The 17,733-nt window shown below is 43.0% G+C and overlaps 1 protein-coding gene and 1 long non-coding RNA gene across 2 annotated transcripts; both read right to left on the reverse strand.

Annotated features, from left to right (window-relative positions):
• Positions 1-2,661: 2,661 nt before the first annotated feature.
• Positions 2,662-3,259, reverse strand: LOC142384581 (uncharacterized). Its single transcript, XR_012770075.1, has 3 exons — positions 3,029-3,259; positions 2,857-2,909; positions 2,662-2,751 (listed from the first exon to the last, which is right to left on the reverse strand). It is a non-coding gene; the product is annotated as an uncharacterized LOC142384581 (long non-coding RNA).
• A 4,100-nt stretch (positions 3,260-7,359) lies between these two features.
• LOC142384555 (5-hydroxyisourate hydrolase-like) lies at positions 7,360-14,395 on the reverse strand. The gene is made up of 3 exons (XM_075470856.1): positions 14,262-14,395; positions 13,949-14,084; positions 7,360-7,449 (listed from the first exon to the last, which is right to left on the reverse strand). Exons 1-3 carry the CDS (start codon positions 14,393-14,395, stop codon positions 7,360-7,362), a joined length of 360 nt encoding a protein of 119 aa, XP_075326971.1.
• Between the last annotated feature and the right edge of the window lie 3,338 nt (positions 14,396-17,733).

Below are 17,733 nucleotides of genomic sequence, written 5' to 3' on the forward strand. Positions count from 1 at the left end.
CGTGCACGTAGACGTGCACGAGTTCTCATGTGTTTTGATGGGGCGGGACAGGAAGTTGAGTAACTTTTTATTTTTCGGTTAAAAAATAAGCATTTCTTGCATTTTGCGACTACGGACGTCACCGTTTTCAACTTCAAGCGTTCTGATAGATCATGTAAACTCTTAAAATGCCAAAAATTAGGACTTTACGTATGACAACAACAAATCCTGCAGACTGCAGCTTTAAATCTACTTACCTATTTTTATGTATCACACGTAAGTAATTAGGGACCGAGCAGTAAAACTGCAAGTTTTGCGTAGGACGACGAAATTTGGTACGCTCATGTACGGAAGCGAAAATAAAACCTCCTGTTTTTCTGTCTAATTTATTTTTTGGTTTGTTTTTCGGGGTAATATTTTCTGTTTTTCTGGCTATTTTTTACCACTGTTTTTCTCTATTTTTTTTCTGTTTTTCGTGGTAATTTTTTCTCCCTCTGTTTTTCGGGGTAATTTTTTTCGGAAATATCGGGATACTTTGAAATCTCGCGAGATTATCCAGCCTGCAGGCGACTCTGGTGGACCTAAGCAGAGCTATAGAGTAACCACTGTGGACCTAAGGTGACTCCTGACCCCCATACATGCTCCGTCTTGAACACTTTGAAACATTGCTATGTCTAGGCATACATGTATAAAGTACTAGCGATTCAGACTTGAGTAGAAGTACAAGTACTCTATCAAAAAAGTGACTTGAGTAGAAGTACAAGTGCTCTTTAAGCACCGTACTTAACGCCTCAAAATTTGATGACTCGCCATCACTCGCTACAAAAAATGAAGTCTCTTATAACTCCCACATACATTATCCAATCTGTCCCAAACTTCATACGGTGAATGCTGGAGTCAGTCTGAACGCGTACCTATAATCATAAGCCGCATTCGCACTGTAGGAACCTTTTGCAGTTCCTCTAACCTTTTCAGGAACGGGGCCGTTTTTTCCGCATTCGCACATACAGGAACTCTGGACCACGGCCCTCAGTTCCTGTAACCATTTTTGCTCCTTCTCCTCAGCTGGGTCTGTTCTGGGTTCTATAGGAACACATCTGATTGGTGGTCGGTAGCTCCGCCCCTTGTCATGTTGTCAGACTGAAATGTTTCCTCATACGACACAGACTCAACCTTGGCGTGTTTAATAAGTTAAACCTCCACGTGGTCTCCTTTGTCTGCGGCGCTCTGCTCTCCTTCCTTCATGAAACCAAGAAGTATGGCCTGCGCTCCATCCTTCGTCTCCTGACTCTCTCTGTGGGCTCTTCCAGCCTCCATGTTAGACGCCCGATGTGATCGTTCATGATTAATATCACCATCATGCAGACTATAAACACGGTGGCCTCCCCGCTCTCCATGTTAGCTTCTTGGTGGTGTTTTTCTGGCCCAGATGGAGTTCCTGGAAAGGTGCTCAGAGCGTGTGCCAACCAACTCGCCCCCACCTTCACCAGGATCTTCAACCTCTCCCTGGCCCAGGCAGTCAATCCATCCTGTCTGAAAACATCCACAATAATTCTGGTGCCGAAGAAGTCTCCCATCACTAGCCTGAACGATTACCGTCCGGTGGCCCTCACTCCGGTAATCATGAAGTGCTTTGAGAGACTGGCACTGCACGAAAAGAGGGATTTGTGTCACTGTGGACGGCAGTGAACTTCCGCGAATTTGCCTAATTTTCGGACGCACCTGGGCGCTTGCAGGCAGACAAACTTTAAGTTTGTTGAGCGAGAAAATCGTCGGAAACGAACCCGACTCGCGGAGGGCTCTCACAGCGGGGTGCTAATGGCTCAGCGATTAGCACCCCGCTGTGAGAGTGCCTGGACCTCTCACTGGCCTCGCTGGTATTGGACAAAAAAGGCACGTGATTACATAAAAAAGCTCTTGTAAAGCTGACCGCCCATTGGCCAATAAGGTTAATATATGCATACTTTATATGGGCATATCATTCAGCAATTATGATTAATAATTGTGATTATGATTACTAATATTCCTGGGATGTTTGTGTACTTCATATATTCACGTCATTCTTATAAGCTGCACTATGACTAGGCTATGAATGCAGGCATGAATGACGTGAATCTATTGAGAATGAAAAAGGAAACTTTTTTTTTTTTTTTAAAGCGCTTTTATTGCCACACCACACAATGTACATAGCTTACATTGTAATAAGAACCATGTTGATAATAAAGAATTGAAAACTATATATACACACACTGCTGTAGCCTACAATATACACAATAAGCCTAAATGCCGCCGTTTGGAATCCGCATTCTTCGCATTCCTCCGGTCCCTGCAGGGTCTGCGGGAGTTGTCAGACGTCCTCATCCTGGATCAGAAGCTGGCTTCTGGGAGCTGTTGGAATAACCAATAAATAACCAAACCATAGTCTATCCATGCACAGCATATTGACAACTTGTCTATAAAGTAACGAAAGTCATATTGACAGCGTATATGTTCTTACTCTCTTTCACTCTTCTGTGGTGAGACTGAGAGTATTTCGGGTTGGCTTCAAGACGCGCCTGTAGCACAGCACACAGGTCCGTCACGCAGCTGAAAAAAAACAAACAATAGGAATGAATAAAATGACCATTGCTTAAAAGTGTCAGTGCCAGCCGTGGTAAAAGTCAGCGCCGCTCACCCTCGATAGTGTCCCCGTCTGCCTCTCTGAAGTTCGGACTGTTTGACACCGCCTCCTTCAAGCGACTCGTTACATCCATATTGTGAGGTGACAGTAGCCTGTAAAAACAATAGGCCTATGGTTAATAAAAAAAACTGCATTAACGTCACGTAACATCAGGTCCAACTCAACTAGATATTGGGAGAACATTCACTTATTCTTACCCTTGACCTGGATTATAATGCCACGGTGAGTTATGCAGGCGGCGAACTGCTTCCTATAAATTGAAAACACGAAATTCATTTTTTTAAATAAAGCAACTCACACTGGTTTTCACGTGATGGACACAATTAAGTTGAGTTTAGCCTAAAGCCACAGTCAATAACCTACTCTTACCGCGGTTTTCGGATTCTGTATCCGCCTTCTCTTGGGGGTGCGCTCTTCAACTTCTCTGGAATGTAACTCCAGTGCGTTCTCGACGGCCATCTTGCCTCCAACCTAGCGAATCTCTGGTCGATTCCCTCCAGAACCCTCTCCACGACCGTATCCACAGTGCTGGCCACCATACGAGACATCCCGGTCATAGCATTCAACAGGACTTTCATTTTATCTGCCTGTAAGCAAGTGAGTAAGTAAGTTTAATATACAGCACATTTAAAATCAGCGAGAACTGTCCCAAGTGCTGTACAGTGTCAACAAGACTAAAATTAAACAATCAAATGGTCATGTGCAAGTAGAAAAAACACACAAACCTGTAGACCCGCAGAGAGTTGCTGGGGAGTTGAAAGCTAGTCGTCTTCCAGCCATTGTATTCCGCAAACCAGGTCAGTTTTCAGCGATTTCTGTCTCCCTTTCTGCCGCCAGATCTGCTCCTTAAACTTTTTGTTTACACTGCACAACACAATGTTTCTCATACGTGATTGAACGAGAGCTTATGCGAGCCGTTAAGCTCCACCAATCATATGCGTATACGTCATCACACGGAATACTCGCGAGACAACCTCCCGTCCTTTTGCTATTTAATGTTGTCTGACCACAGCTGGCAATTTGCACTGTTTTGACACAAAAATGGACTCTGCAAGGACAAAGAAAAGACCTCGGCGATATTGTGACCATTGTGACTGAGAATTAAGCCATACACAATAAAACACTGAGCGCACTACTGCACATTATGTATACAGGCCAGATTTCTATATTTTTATTTCTATTTTATTTAAGAAACCTTTTAGAATATTGCTGTTGCATGCTTATTTTATCTTTATCTTATCTTTATTATTATACATTTGGACATCCAGTGCGGGCAACAAAGAAAATAATTTCATTGTTCAGGGAAACACGTTTCTAACTGCACACATGACAATAAACCTTTGAATCCTTGAATCCTTGAATTTTGCCCACAAAAAGCGGTTACAAAAGAGGTGTTTGGGAGAAAAAAAACAGATATGCATCACCACCAGACAGCGTGCACCTCTTCTTTTTCAAGACAACACAGCAACAAGCTTGGCTGGAGTTGGAGGTGATGGGTATGAACGTGTAGAAACAGGCCTGCCCACCCCCCACCTCACCTCACCCCACCCCACTTGAAAATGACTGTGGCAGCTCCTGACCTGATCACTGGCATTTACATATTAAAGGCTCTCCTAAGTAGGGGAGGGGAGGGGGGCATGGGGGAGCAGTTGCCAGGTCAATTTGCGACAATTTGGGCCAAGTTTTCACTTTTACCACCGCAAATGCAGGGGCTTAACGTATGCGGACATGTAAGGGGCCACATACATCCACAAATCCCTCTTTTCATGCAGTGTGGTCCTTCAGCACATCACGGACTACCTCCCCCCAGACCTTGACCCCCATCAGTTCGCATACCGGGCGAACAGATCCACAGAGGATGCCATCGCCGTAGCTCTCCACTCTGCACTAAACCACCTGGAGCAGCAGCAGAGCTATGTTCGAATGCTCTTTGTGGATTACAGTTCTGCCTTCAATACTATAATCCCGGACAGACTCACCACAAAACTGGAAACCCTCGGCCTCCCCCCTTTCACATGTGCCTGGATCTTTTTGTCTGACCAACCCCAGACTGTACGACTGGGGCCCCACCTCTCATCCACCCGCACGCTGAGCATTGGCTCCCCACAGGGCTGTGTGCTGAGCCCCCTCCTCTACTGCCTCTACACCCACGACTGCAGACCGGCCCACAAGGACAACCTTATCGTTAAGTTTGCTGACGATACTACGGTGGTCGGTCTCATCTCCAGGGGTGATGAGGCTGCTTACAGGGAGGAGGTCCTGAAGCTGGCAGAGTGGTGCTCAGAGAACAACCTTTCTCTGAACACCAAGAAAACCAGAGAGGTCATCATCGACTTCAGGAGGCACAGCACTGATACAGCCCCCCTTTACATCAATGGCGAGCGCGTGGAACAGGTCCACACGTTCAAATACCTCGGCGTCCTCATCTCTGACAACATTTCCTGGTCAGAGAACATCACAGCCATCATCAAGAGGGCTCGGCAGCGGCTACACTTCCTGAGAGTTCTCAGGAAGCACAACCTCAACTGCAACCTGCTGCTGACCTTCTACCGCTCATCCATCGAGAGCCTGCTGACATACTGCATCACAGTGTGGTTAGCAGCTCCACCACCGCTGACAGGGAGAGGCTGCAGAGAGTCGTCAAGGCAGCACAGAAGATAATCGGCTGCCCTCTCCCCTCCCTGATGGACATTTACACCTCCCGCTGCCTCAGCAGAGCCAAGGCAATCTCCAAAGACAGCTCCCACCCTGGCTCTGCCCTGTTTGACCTGTTGCCCTCAGGGCGGCGCTACAGGTGCATCAGGACAAGGACAAGCAGACTTAAAAACAGCTTTTTCCCCAAAGCCATAATCAGTCTCAACTCTGACACTCACTGATCATCCCTTTGGACAATTCCCTACTCTTGTGCAATATCCAAAAATAATACCAAAAACTGTTGTGTGCAATATATCCTTTTACTTGAATTTACTTATACCTTATTTATCTATCACCACTAACACCATATTTTATTCTATTTATTTTATTTACCGTAAGTAAAAACTGTTGCATCTTACACCCTTCCCTTATTGTACATACTTATATATATTTTTTTTAATTTTTATTTTTATTTTCTCTTTGCACTGTTTTGGTGGCTTTAAATCTCGCTGTACCATGTACCTGAGAAATAAAGGCATTCTGATTCTAATTCTGATTCTGATTTTACCGGGTTTTGTTTTGTTTTGTTTTGTTTTGTTGTTGAATGTGGCGCTAAAGTAACACGTCGCTGTCGCAGACGGTTGCACCGCATCAGTCTCTATCAGGTCCCGACTCATGTGTGAATGCAAACTGAAACAGTTCCAGAACAGTTATCAGAACGGAATTCGAGGAGGACCGTTCTTAGAACTGCTCTGTCCGAATGCGGCTTAAGGCCTCAGTATGCTTCTCCGTCGCTATCCCTCAAGCCGTCTCCGTAGTCCGTCCTTTCGAAGTTCTCCGTCCGTCTGTTGGACACCCAAGGCAGTTCACTTCCCAATCAGTAGGCATCGCTACGTTAAACGACCCAATCTTACCTCGTCTATCGTGAACGTCGTTGATTGATTGTTCACCTTCCGGCTCCATTCCACTCCTCACAGTGAACGATGGCGAGCGAGAGAGAAAGACTGTTATTGGAGTTGGAGCTTGTTGATATTGAAATGCAAATCATTTTGACCGGCACACAGAAAAACTCTTTTAAAAATGGCGGTGTTGTTGTTCTGAGAGGAAGGCGCTAAACCGGAAAAGTGATTACAGAAATGATGTTGTTAGCGGACCAATCACAACTCTTGCGGTCTCTGTTGCCTCGACGGATAGAAATTTTGGCCGACGCACACAGGCTACGGAGAGCGTCTCCTGGAGGGTCTCCGTAGGCAACCACCTATAGCGCCACACCATGACATGATCAAACTCCTCCTACAGATTTAATGGTAACAGCTCCAAACTTGGCCAGGTTACTCTTAAACTATAGGGGGGGGGGGGGAGAATGTTGAGAAACTTTTCCAAACTCTAAACGGTGTGGGCGTGGCCAGGCGTTGAAAATCGTGTGATGGCGTTTGTGATTTGAAAGCCTTATCATCATCGTACGGTCATGAAACTTGGCACACACGTCCACCCTGACGACCTCGTACGTATTTAAGGGGATCGTGTGTGTGCGCGGAGCAAAATGGCTCAGTGGCGCCCCCTATAAACTTTCAAAAATCCCTCCGCATTGGGGTTATTATGTGCTCGTACGTATGCGGAGGGTATCGTGCGTGTGGGCAGAGCTGCGCGATTACGCCGTCCAGCGCATGCCACACCCTGCGCACAGGCTCGGTCCCGCTCAAGGCTGCTTGCAGCTTTAATTGATTGCTTCTAATTTAAGCTCAAAATACACAGATTTTATGCTTTAAAGTCAATTTAATAATTGTGAAATTAACTACTTGATTTAACAAAACATAATTTTTTATATACAAAATCTAAGCCTATCGATTTGCTCATATGATCATGACACTCATTATGACTTCTCACAACATTAAATTATTTATACATATAGTACATATAGTATATGTGATACACAACGACATGATGTACTGTTTGCTATTCTTACAAGTATTTCAAACATAGCATAACAGCTGGACATATTCAGATATGTCTGAGACATGAAACTAGGATGAGAGCTCCATGTCTGTGTGCAGCCAGTGAAGCTCTCAGCGTCCTCTGTAGGTGCTGTAGGAGAAGCGACTCATCAGCAAAGGGAGATGAAATTTCTGTGCTGGGTCACTAATGGTGAACACAACCTGAGAACAAACACACACAGTTTACATTATAAGACATCAAATTACATTAATTTGGCTCATCCAGAGCAATTTACAATTGGGGCAATGGGAGCCTCAATATCTTGCGCACAGTCACTTTGACATATGAACAGGGGATCTTGGATCCTTCCACTACCTTCGGATTGAAGGAAAACCATTGTACCTTCTGACCTATAGCAGCTCAACCAACCACTCAGCCACTTACCCTCACACACACAGACAGACACACGCACAATCCGCAGACTCAAGTTCTTTGAAGTCACAATTTCTTTTTTTTTTGTCAATGTATCTTTATTGAACTTTTTTTTTAAAAAGTGTACACACAAGGCAATCAACATAAAGGATTAAATGCAAAACAGACAAAAAAACCAAAAACCTCAATAAAAGGAAAGCCCATAAAAGTAGAAGAGTCCAAAGAGTCCAGATGTATTGTCCATTGTTCCTCAAGAAAGAAAGATTAAGAAAGAAAAATGGGGGGGGGGGGCTGCCATATTATACAAGACATTCTGAGTGCATTGTAAGCTGTTCCACATACGCAATGAATGAGTGCCATATAACCTGAAATTTGTCTGTTGACCCGTTTAATAAATATCTAATTTTTTCAACCTTCAGGAAAAACATGACATCACAAATCCATCTACCAAAAGATGGAGGCTTGTCACTTTTCCAATTCAAAAGAATGAGGCGTTGTGCTAGAAGTGAAGAGTAGGCAATGCAATTTAACTCAGGCTTTTGTATGGGAAGAATTTCTGCGGGTACACCAAAAAGTCCAATAAAAGGGCAAGGATCAATATTCACACCTGTAATTTTTGAATATGCTTCAAATATAGAGGCCCAGAAAGAAGTTAGACTGGAGCAGGACCAAAATGTATGGAAGAGAGTAGCTGGTGCCTGTTTGCATTTGTCACAAATAGGACTTACCTCTGGATAGATTTTGGATAACTTAACCTTAGACATGTGAAGCCTATGCACAATCTTAAATTGAATTAAGCAATGTCTAGCACAAATAGACGTGGAGTGAATTCTTTGAAGTATATCAGACTATTGTTCATCTGTAATATTAACACCCATATCCTTCTCCCAGTTTTCCTTTATTATCATCAATGAACAGGTCTCCAAATCAAATATCCTTGCATACAACCTTGTTATGGCTCCTCTAATTCCAGGCTGTACCTCTAAGATTGCATCCAAAGATGTTGTCTGTGGTATTGAGGGGAATTCAGTAAAGTGACTCTTTACAAAATGTCTGACCAGCAGATATCTGAAAAAATTATTTGATGACAAATCAAATGTTTCCCTAACTTGATCAAAAGACATAAATATGCCATCCTTATATAATGTTTTAATATTCAATACCCCACTTTGAAACCATTGACAGAATGTATGGTCCAAAAGTGAAGCTTGGAATAGGTGGCTGTAACTGGAGCATGCACTGACATGGATACTAGACCATAATGTTTACGGAACTGAGACTAAATCTTCAAGGAATGAAGCACAACTGGGTTCTGACAAGCCCGAGGTGAATGTAAGGGAATCGATGAACATAAAAGAGCAGACAGTGAAACTGGGCTGCAAGAGTTAGATTCCATATGTAGCCAGCCTGGAGCGTTATTTTGGGATGGGTCCCAAAACCAATGCAAAAGACTTCTGATATTGGCTGCCCAATAGTACATTTGGAAATTTGGTAGTGCCATCCCGCCAGTCATTTTGGGGCGTTGTAAAAACAACTTTCTAATCCTTGGCCTTTTGTTATTCCAAATAAAAGAAGAAACAACACTATCAATTTTAGCAAAAAATGTTTTTGTGAGAAAACATGGGATACATTGAAAGAGAAATAAAAATTTGGGGAGGATGTTCATCTTAATTATACTGATGCGCCCAGCTAAGGATAAAGGCAATGTAGACCAGCGGTTGAGATCCTGTTGAGTACGCTCCAAAAGTGGGTTGAAATTGGCCTTAATAAGCTGAGAGTGAGACTTAGCAACATACACACCCAGGTATTTTAAACCGACTTTAAAAGGTAATGAATGAAATGAGAGTTTTCTAGCAGCTGTGTTAATAGGGAGGAGCTCACTTTTGTCAAGATTTAGCTTATAACCAGAGAAGCTACCAAAAACACTTAAAGTGTTAAGGATATGTGGAATGGAGGTTGCAGGGTCAGATATAAAAAGAAGGACATCATCAGCATACAGGGAGATTTTGTGTTCCCTGTGCGCCCTTGAAATTCCCTTAATATTTGTTTGCCGTCTAATGGTAGCTGCAAGAGGTTCCATGACCAGTGCAAAAAGTAATGGGGACAGGGGGCACCCCTGTCTAGTCCCACGCTGTAGGGGAAAGTAAGTGGAGTAAGTGTCATTAGTCCTAACTGAAGCCATAGGTGAGGTGTACAGCAATTTCACCCAAGAAATAAAAGTGGACCCAAAACCAAACTGTTGAAGAATATAAAACAAATATTCCCAATTCACACGATCAAAAGCAGAAGCCGCGTCCAGAGACAAAAGTGCCTCAGGGACCTGAGTTGACGACGGTGTGTAAAGAATATTAAATACACGCCTAATGTTGAAAGACAATTGTCTATTTTTGATGAAACCAGTTTGGTCGCAAGACACAAGTGAGGGCAGGACAGTTTCAAGACGGAGAGCCAACACCTTCGCTAGACATCAACATTGAGGAGGCTTATGGGACGATACGAAGAACATTTAAGAGGATCCTTGCCCTTTTTCAGTAGCAAAGATATTGACGCTTGGCGTAAAGTTGGTGGAAGGCTCTGGGAATAAGAGCTGTCATCAAATACTTCCATTAGCAAGGGGCTAAGCTTTGCTGAAAACTTTTTATAAAATTCTGTAGGAAAGCCATCTGGACCTGGGCATTTTCCACTCTGCATGCATCTGATGGCATCGTTAATTTCGTCTAGAGAAAAAGGGGCATCTAGTGACTCTTTAATGGTCACGTCTACAGTAGGTAGGTCTAACTCTGCAAAAAATGACTTCATCACATTCAGATCAGAGGACTCTTCAGATGAATATAATTTGCTATAAAATTCACTGAACTCTCTATTGACATCTGAAGGATCTGACACAAACCCTGTTTCAGATTCAATTTGATCAATTACATGGTTTGTAGATATCTGTCTTAGACTGTAGGCAAGGGCTCTACCAGGTTTCTCTCCATGTTCATATGACCTATGCCTATTTCTCAATAGGGCTCGCTCTGCCTGACCAGTTGAGAGCATGTCAAATTCAGCCTGATATATTGTTCGCTGTTTGAACAGCTCTGGGGTTGGGGCAGTAGCATATAATTTGTCCACACCTGAGATAAGCGCTGAGAGTTCAGTCTGTCTGGCCAATCGCACTTTTTGTGCTGAAGCGTTATAAGAAATAATTTGTCCCCTCAGGTAAGCTTTCAGGGCCTCCCAAAGCAAGGAGGGGGAAGTTGTTTCATTTACATTGGTTTCCAAGAAGATGTCTATATGAATATTAATGAAGGTAACAAATGATTCATCTGACAAAAGTAGTGGGTTAAGTCTCCATCTAAATCGACTAGGCCTTTGGTTGGGGATGATCAAAGATAGTGTTACAGGGGCGTGATCAGAAATTACAATGCTATTATAATCACATTTTTGAATCAGTGAAAGTAAAGACTTATGTATGAAAAAATAATCTATGCGGGAATAGGTATGATGAACAGGAGAAAAAAAAGAATATTCCTTCCTTGTAGGATAAAGGAATCTCCAGGGGTCAGACATGCCATAAGATTGTAGAAATTTCTCCAAACATTCAGCTGTCTTAGACTTATTAATTGAGCGGGTTGATGATCTATCTAATACAGGATTAATTACACAATTACAATCACCAGCTAAAATAAGTTGATGAGTATCCAGGTAAGGTAAGCGTGACAGAAAGTTGTTCATAAATTTAAAATCATCCCAGTTGGGAGCGTAAAAACAAGCCAATATGACAGGCCGATTGTAGAGTTTACCCACAACAATAACAAAACGTCCCTGTGGGTCTGAGATGGTTTCAGAAGCTGCAAAAAAAACTGATTTGTTAATCAAAATTCCAGCCCCCCTGGCTTTGCTCGTAAAACATGAGTGAAATACCTGTCCGACCCAGCCTCTCTTCAGACAAATATGTTCTGAACTGCGCATATGTGTCTCAGTTAAAAATGCTATATCAGTTTTCAGACTTTTAAGATGGGCTAGGACCTTAGTGCGTTTAATAGGGTGATTAAGTCCCTTCACATTCCAATTAGTAAAGTTAACAGATTGGCCTCTTCCCCCAGATGGTGTATGTGGATTATCTATATTCAATACTATAGGTGACATGAACATATTGATCTGACAAATGGCATTTTGATTTTGGCTCTGGCAAATGGACATGGAAAAAGGTGGAACCACAATTGGGCACAGAGAAGAAAAAAAACAAAAAAGAAAAGAAAAGAAAGCAAATATACAATATTTAAAAGGAATATATAGAAACACACAACATTTACCCTCCACCCACCAGCACTATCCCAAACACAGTGCTTAAACCCTTGGGCAGCAAGGCCCACACATCTCACATCTCTAGCTTGGGTCTCTAACATAACCAAACTCGACCCAAAGCACAGCGGGCAAAACAGAAACGAAAGTGCATAAATGGCAAATGCTGCTACCATTCTTAAATATACCACAATAAAAGGTGAAGCATATAAACTGCTTTATCATAGGCAGATCGTCAAATGACTGGCCTACACAAATGGTATGAAAAAAGGTGCCTGGAAAAATGCGGCCTAATGGGCGGCTCTAAATACAGCCATAAGGAAAACAAAAATGAGAGAGAGAGAGAAAAAAAAAAGTATACTACGTCATAAAAGAAAAAACGTATCTGTTATAGTGGTGTTCGACAGAAATATTAGGGCTTCAGGTAGCCTACAAGGAAAGAAATGACGGCCTCTGAGGGCTCAAGCATAAACCACAAAAAATAAGTCACAATATATTTTTCATTTTTTTGCATGAATGTGTGGTCAATATATTCAAGAACTAAGAAAGAGGAAAAGAACAGTCAATTAAATGCAGACTTGTAGTAGGCTAACCTACGGTACCTCGACATGCGGCAGAATGTTCTCCTTAATGTAGGGGACGGCTTGTACAGGAGCGGTGAAGGTTTCTTCCACCTGTTTAAACGTGATCCGGAAAGTGGCCGGGTAACGAAACCCAAACCTGGCATCCTTCACATTCTTAAGAAGCTGTCTAGCATCCGTAAAAGCTGCTCGCTTCTTGGATACCTCTGGGGGGAAATCCGGAAAGATGTACACACGTTTCTCCTCGTAGAACAGCTGTTTCTTCTGAGCTGAAAGGCAGAGGATGTGATCCTTGACGTCTCCATGATGCACTCGGATTATGAAGGGTCTTGGCTTTTCTCCGGGAGGAGGCCTAACCGCTAGTGATCGGTTTCATCCAGACCCAGTATCTCCTTCAACACTGTCGCACAGAATACCCGCGGGTTGTTTCCTTCTTTGCCTTCCTTTATTCCCACCAACCGAATATTCTGTCGTCGGCTACGGTCTTCCAAATCCAGACATTTTTCGGATAGCCGGCACACCTCAGCCTGCAGCTTTTCCACTGTAGATTCCAGACTCATGACAGTAGAGCTCCACGCCGTGGTAGCTTGCTCGAGGTCGTCAACACGCTTGGAGGTCTGAGTGTTAGCAGACTGCAACGAGCTGACATTCGTGTGCAACTCATGGCGAACTGAGGCTATCTCTTGACGAAGGGCAGTAGTTTGAGTGTCAATTTTAGTGCCCAACGATTCAATTGCTGCCATTATTTTCTCAACGAAATCCGGGGAAGGTTGTGCCTCAGCCTCGGTGCTAGCTTTTTTGCTAGTTGTAGCAGGTTTCTGTCAGCTAGCCATTTTAAAACCAAAGTTGAGGAAAATAGTCCTTGCTGCAATTTTAGTCCTTCAAAAGTTCCTCAAAGCACTCAGACACTCGATTTCACTATCAATGACCACTTTGCACATTGATTAATACAATTAAATAAGATATACGAGCTGAGCTCGAGAACCACGCAGCCTCACATGTTGAGCGCGCCTCGTTTCTCCCTGAAGTCACAATTTCTTCACTAGTTATTGTGGTGATGTGCTTTTTAAGGTTGTCATATTAACATTAACACCTATTTTATCTAATCTAATGATCAAATTAATATTTGAAAGGTATTCTCCAAGTGACTCTCCTGACACTTTTTTGGTCAGATTCGGTGACACCTTGTGGTGATCAGTGGTCACACAAAAAAAATGTATATACAGTATTGCTGACAAACCAAATTTGTTTGAATTATTTGAATGAATCTTGCATTCTGACCCTTCAAATAAAGATTATTTAGAAAAAAGTGAGAAAAGTTGTAGTTGTTATGAATCAGTCACTTTAATTGAAAATTGATTTAATTGATACATTTAAATATATGTATGTAACACGTATAATATCATTTTCATAATCTCACCTCTACATAGGGGTAGAAAGAGGTCTGACCCAGACTCTCCCAATACGAACCCGTCTCAAAGCGCAGCTTGTACATGCCAGGGATGAAAGCTTCTTGGCCGATGAGTCCAGGGCAGCGACCATCTTCGTTTGTTGTCCTAAAAGTCCAAATCTTTTTGAAACTTTTGCTACTTTCATGTCACTAAAGACATAATCCACTTCTCTTTCATTATTTGTATCCTCTCTGTCTTCTCTGACAAAAATACACTGAAGCTAAATATTTCATTCTAACATATAAAACCTAACCAAAAAATAAAAACACATTTAAAACCTACCCGACACTCAGCATGTTCCAGATCATCAGCTTGGAGTCCAGTCGATGCAGGCTCAGGGCCAGCTTGGCACCCGGGACTCCATCACTGGTGTTCAACACATGAGTGGTCAGAGGGCTGGACTCTGCTGTTGCCATAATCTGATGTATAAGAGTGGCTAGGTCAGCTTTTGGTGTAGAACCTTCAATTATTCTCAAAGCCACACGTTTGGGGTTGATGACACCTCAAAATGGAAGAATATACAGAAAAAAAAGTATTTGTCATTCTTAATGATATCAATGTGAGACATGTTGCAGTGCCATTAGTCACCACAGTAAGTGATATAAGTCACAAGGTTTTTAAGCAGTTGGAAAAAACTTTGACACAACGATATTACTTGTTTAACCACATAATTAAGCAACATCAACCTATGCAATTGGTAGATTTGGCATAGTTGACCATAGTCAGTAGTTTGAATCGTGTTTGAAAAACAAAACCATTATTTAACATATAGCACCTAATAGTGCAAAAATAATCATTGCACAAGTTGCTGAACCTAATGGACATTAACACTGAACACCCTCTACATAGGATGATGATTTATACAATGGAGTGCTTTCACACATTCCACTGCAACAAAGAATGGTACAGAAGGTTATTCCTCCTCCACACAATGACATTTTATATATCTAGATAGATAGATAGATAGATAGATAGATAGATAGATAGATAGATATCAGTCCTCAAATACGTTGAGTGTAAAAATATCAAATGATTCTTTCTGTTCATTAACCAAATCTCTTAGGAGTTAAATGAAGAGAGACAACTGTGCAGAGTTCTTATGCACATACATAGATAATGATATGTGAAAAAAAAAAAAACACAAAACAACGTGTTTAAAAAAAAAATGCTCAGATGTCCTCAAACATGTTGGCATTAAAATGCAGCAAGTAACTAACATAAATGTAAGACGTCAAGTCGATGTGTAATTTGTTGTTAGAGAAGGCTTACCTGTGGGTGAACACTCCTCTCAGCTGCAGTGAGTTCTTTAAGTTCGCAAAAGTCATCTTAACAAGTTGTGTCATCAGTGTACCCACCCACCGCTCCGACAGCATGCACAACAAACAGAGCTGGTGTCAAAGGTTGTCCCGTCTCTAAGGAATCATTACAACCAGATTAAACAGCTTTCCCTCAGTCAACATTTCATTCACCAAATGATTGGGACTGTTCAAACTTCGGATTTAATTAAAGCTTGGACAAACTAATACACGAAGCCTGAACTGAAATGATTTAGTGGCTCGCTTAAATTCAGTGTGACTTTCTTAGTCTTCAAATTTTCTCAAACATGTAACAAGTAGATGCACTTATTCTCTCATAGAATATCCTTTTTTTTCCTAATGTGATTCATGATGACCAAATTCAGCATAGCTTCAAGATTTAATAGACATACTACACATATCTTGTTTGCTAAGATTTTTGAAAACATTCTAGAAGGTTCTAGAGCTGTTACCTGATTTTGTTTTGCTTAGTGCACAGGTCATTTCCAGTCTTTATGCCAAGCTATGCTTACCTAAGCTAAGCTAAGCTAACTAGCTGAAGAACAAAGCCTTCAATCAGTGTGTGAAATATACAGTGACAATGGGGGGGGGGTCAACATTTTCTCCAGCGTGTAAAGGGAACGCAGCGCAGCGCGTGCTTCAGTTAACACAAATCTTCCAATCCTTACAGTCTCTTGCTTGTTCAACTAATGATAAATGATGATAAACACCGTTTTACAGTTCATTGGGCACATAATGTTCCACACAAACAACTTCTGCAGTCAGCAGTCACCAACAAAGTATTGTAGACTTTGATGCTGTATCATTTAGTGGTTGTTGATCCCCTGGCCTTCAGAAAGATGCTGATATTCTTTAATTCAATTCAATTCAATTAATTTTTATTTATATAGCGCCAAATACAACAAATGTCATCTCAAGGCACTTAGATAAAGTCCAATTCAAGTCAATTGGAATTCAATTAATTGTAATCAAGTGGCCATCACTTTAATAAAAGGCCTAGCTTATTAGTTGAGAACAATAGGGTGCGGTAGTCGTGCATTTTATCAGTTTCTAAAATGAGTTTTTGCCTGAATATCGGATATGATGGCAATACATGTTTATAGTCTCCTTTTCAGCTCACCGTGTTACTGCTTGGTCCTGCCTGCTCACTCTCATCCTGTCCTCCTTCTACCTGCTCACTCTCATCCTGTCCTCCTTCTGTCTGCTCACTCTCATCCTGTCCTCATTCTACCTGCTCACTCTCATCCTGTCCTCCTTCTGCCTGCTCACTCTCATCCTGTCCTCCTTCTGCCTGCTAACTCTCATCCTGTCCTCATTCTGCCTGCTCACTCTCATCCTGTCCTCCTTCTGCCTGCTAACTCTCATCCTGTCCTCCTCCTGCCTGCTCACTCTCATCCTGTCCTCCTTCTGCCTGCTCACTCTCATCCTGTCCTCCTTCTGCCTGCTCACTCTCATCCTGTCCTCATTCTGCCTGCTCACTCTCATCCTGTCCTCATTCTGCCTGCTCACTCTCATCCTGTCCTCCTTCTGCCTGCTCACTCTCATCCTGTCCTCCTTCTGCCTGCTCACTCTCATCCTGTCCTCCTCCTGCCTGCTCACTCTCATCCTGTCCTCATTCTGCCTGCTCACTCTCATCCTGTCCTCCTTCTGCCTGCTCACTCTCATCCTGTCCTCCTTCTGCCTGCTCACTCTCATCCTGTCCTCCTCCTGCCTGCTCACTCTCATCCTGTCCTCCTTCTGCCTGCTCACTCTCATCCTGTCCTCCTCCTGCCTGCTCACTCTCATCCTGTCCTCCTTCTGCCTGCTCACTCTCATCCTGTCCTCATTCTGCCTGCTCACTCTCATCCTGTCCTCCTTCTGCCTGCTCACTTTCATCCTGTCCTCCTTCTGCCTGCTCACTCTCATCCTGTCCTCATTCTGCCTGCTCACTCTCATCCTGTCCTCATTCTGCCTGCTCACTCTCATCCTGTCCTCATTCTGCCTGCTCACTCTCATCCTGTCCTCCTTCTGCCTGCTCACTCTCATCCTGTCCTCCTTCTTCCTGCTCACTTTCATCCTGTCCTCCTTCTGCCTGCTCACTCTCATCCTGTCCTCCTTCTGCCTGCTCACTCTCATCCTGTCTTCCTTCTGCCTGCTCACTCTCATCCTGTCCTCCTTCTGCCTGCTCACTCTCATCCTGTCCTCATTCTGCCTGCTCACTCTCATCCTGTCCTCCTTCTTCCTGCTCACTTTCATCCTGTCCTCCTTCTGCCTGCTCACTCTCATCCTGTCCTCATTCTGCCTGCTCACTCTCATCCTGTCCTCCTTCTTCCTGCTCACTTTCATCCTGTCCTCCTTCTGCCTGCTCACTCTCATCCTGTCCTCATTCTGCCTGCTCACTCTCATCCTGTCCTCCTCCTGCCTGCTCACTCTCATCCTGTCCTCCTCCTGCCTGCTCA

Source organism: Odontesthes bonariensis, chromosome 7 (genome assembly GCF_027942865.1).
Source record: "Odontesthes bonariensis isolate fOdoBon6 chromosome 7, fOdoBon6.hap1, whole genome shotgun sequence".
Taxonomy (NCBI): Eukaryota; Metazoa; Chordata; class Actinopteri; order Atheriniformes; family Atherinopsidae; genus Odontesthes; species Odontesthes bonariensis.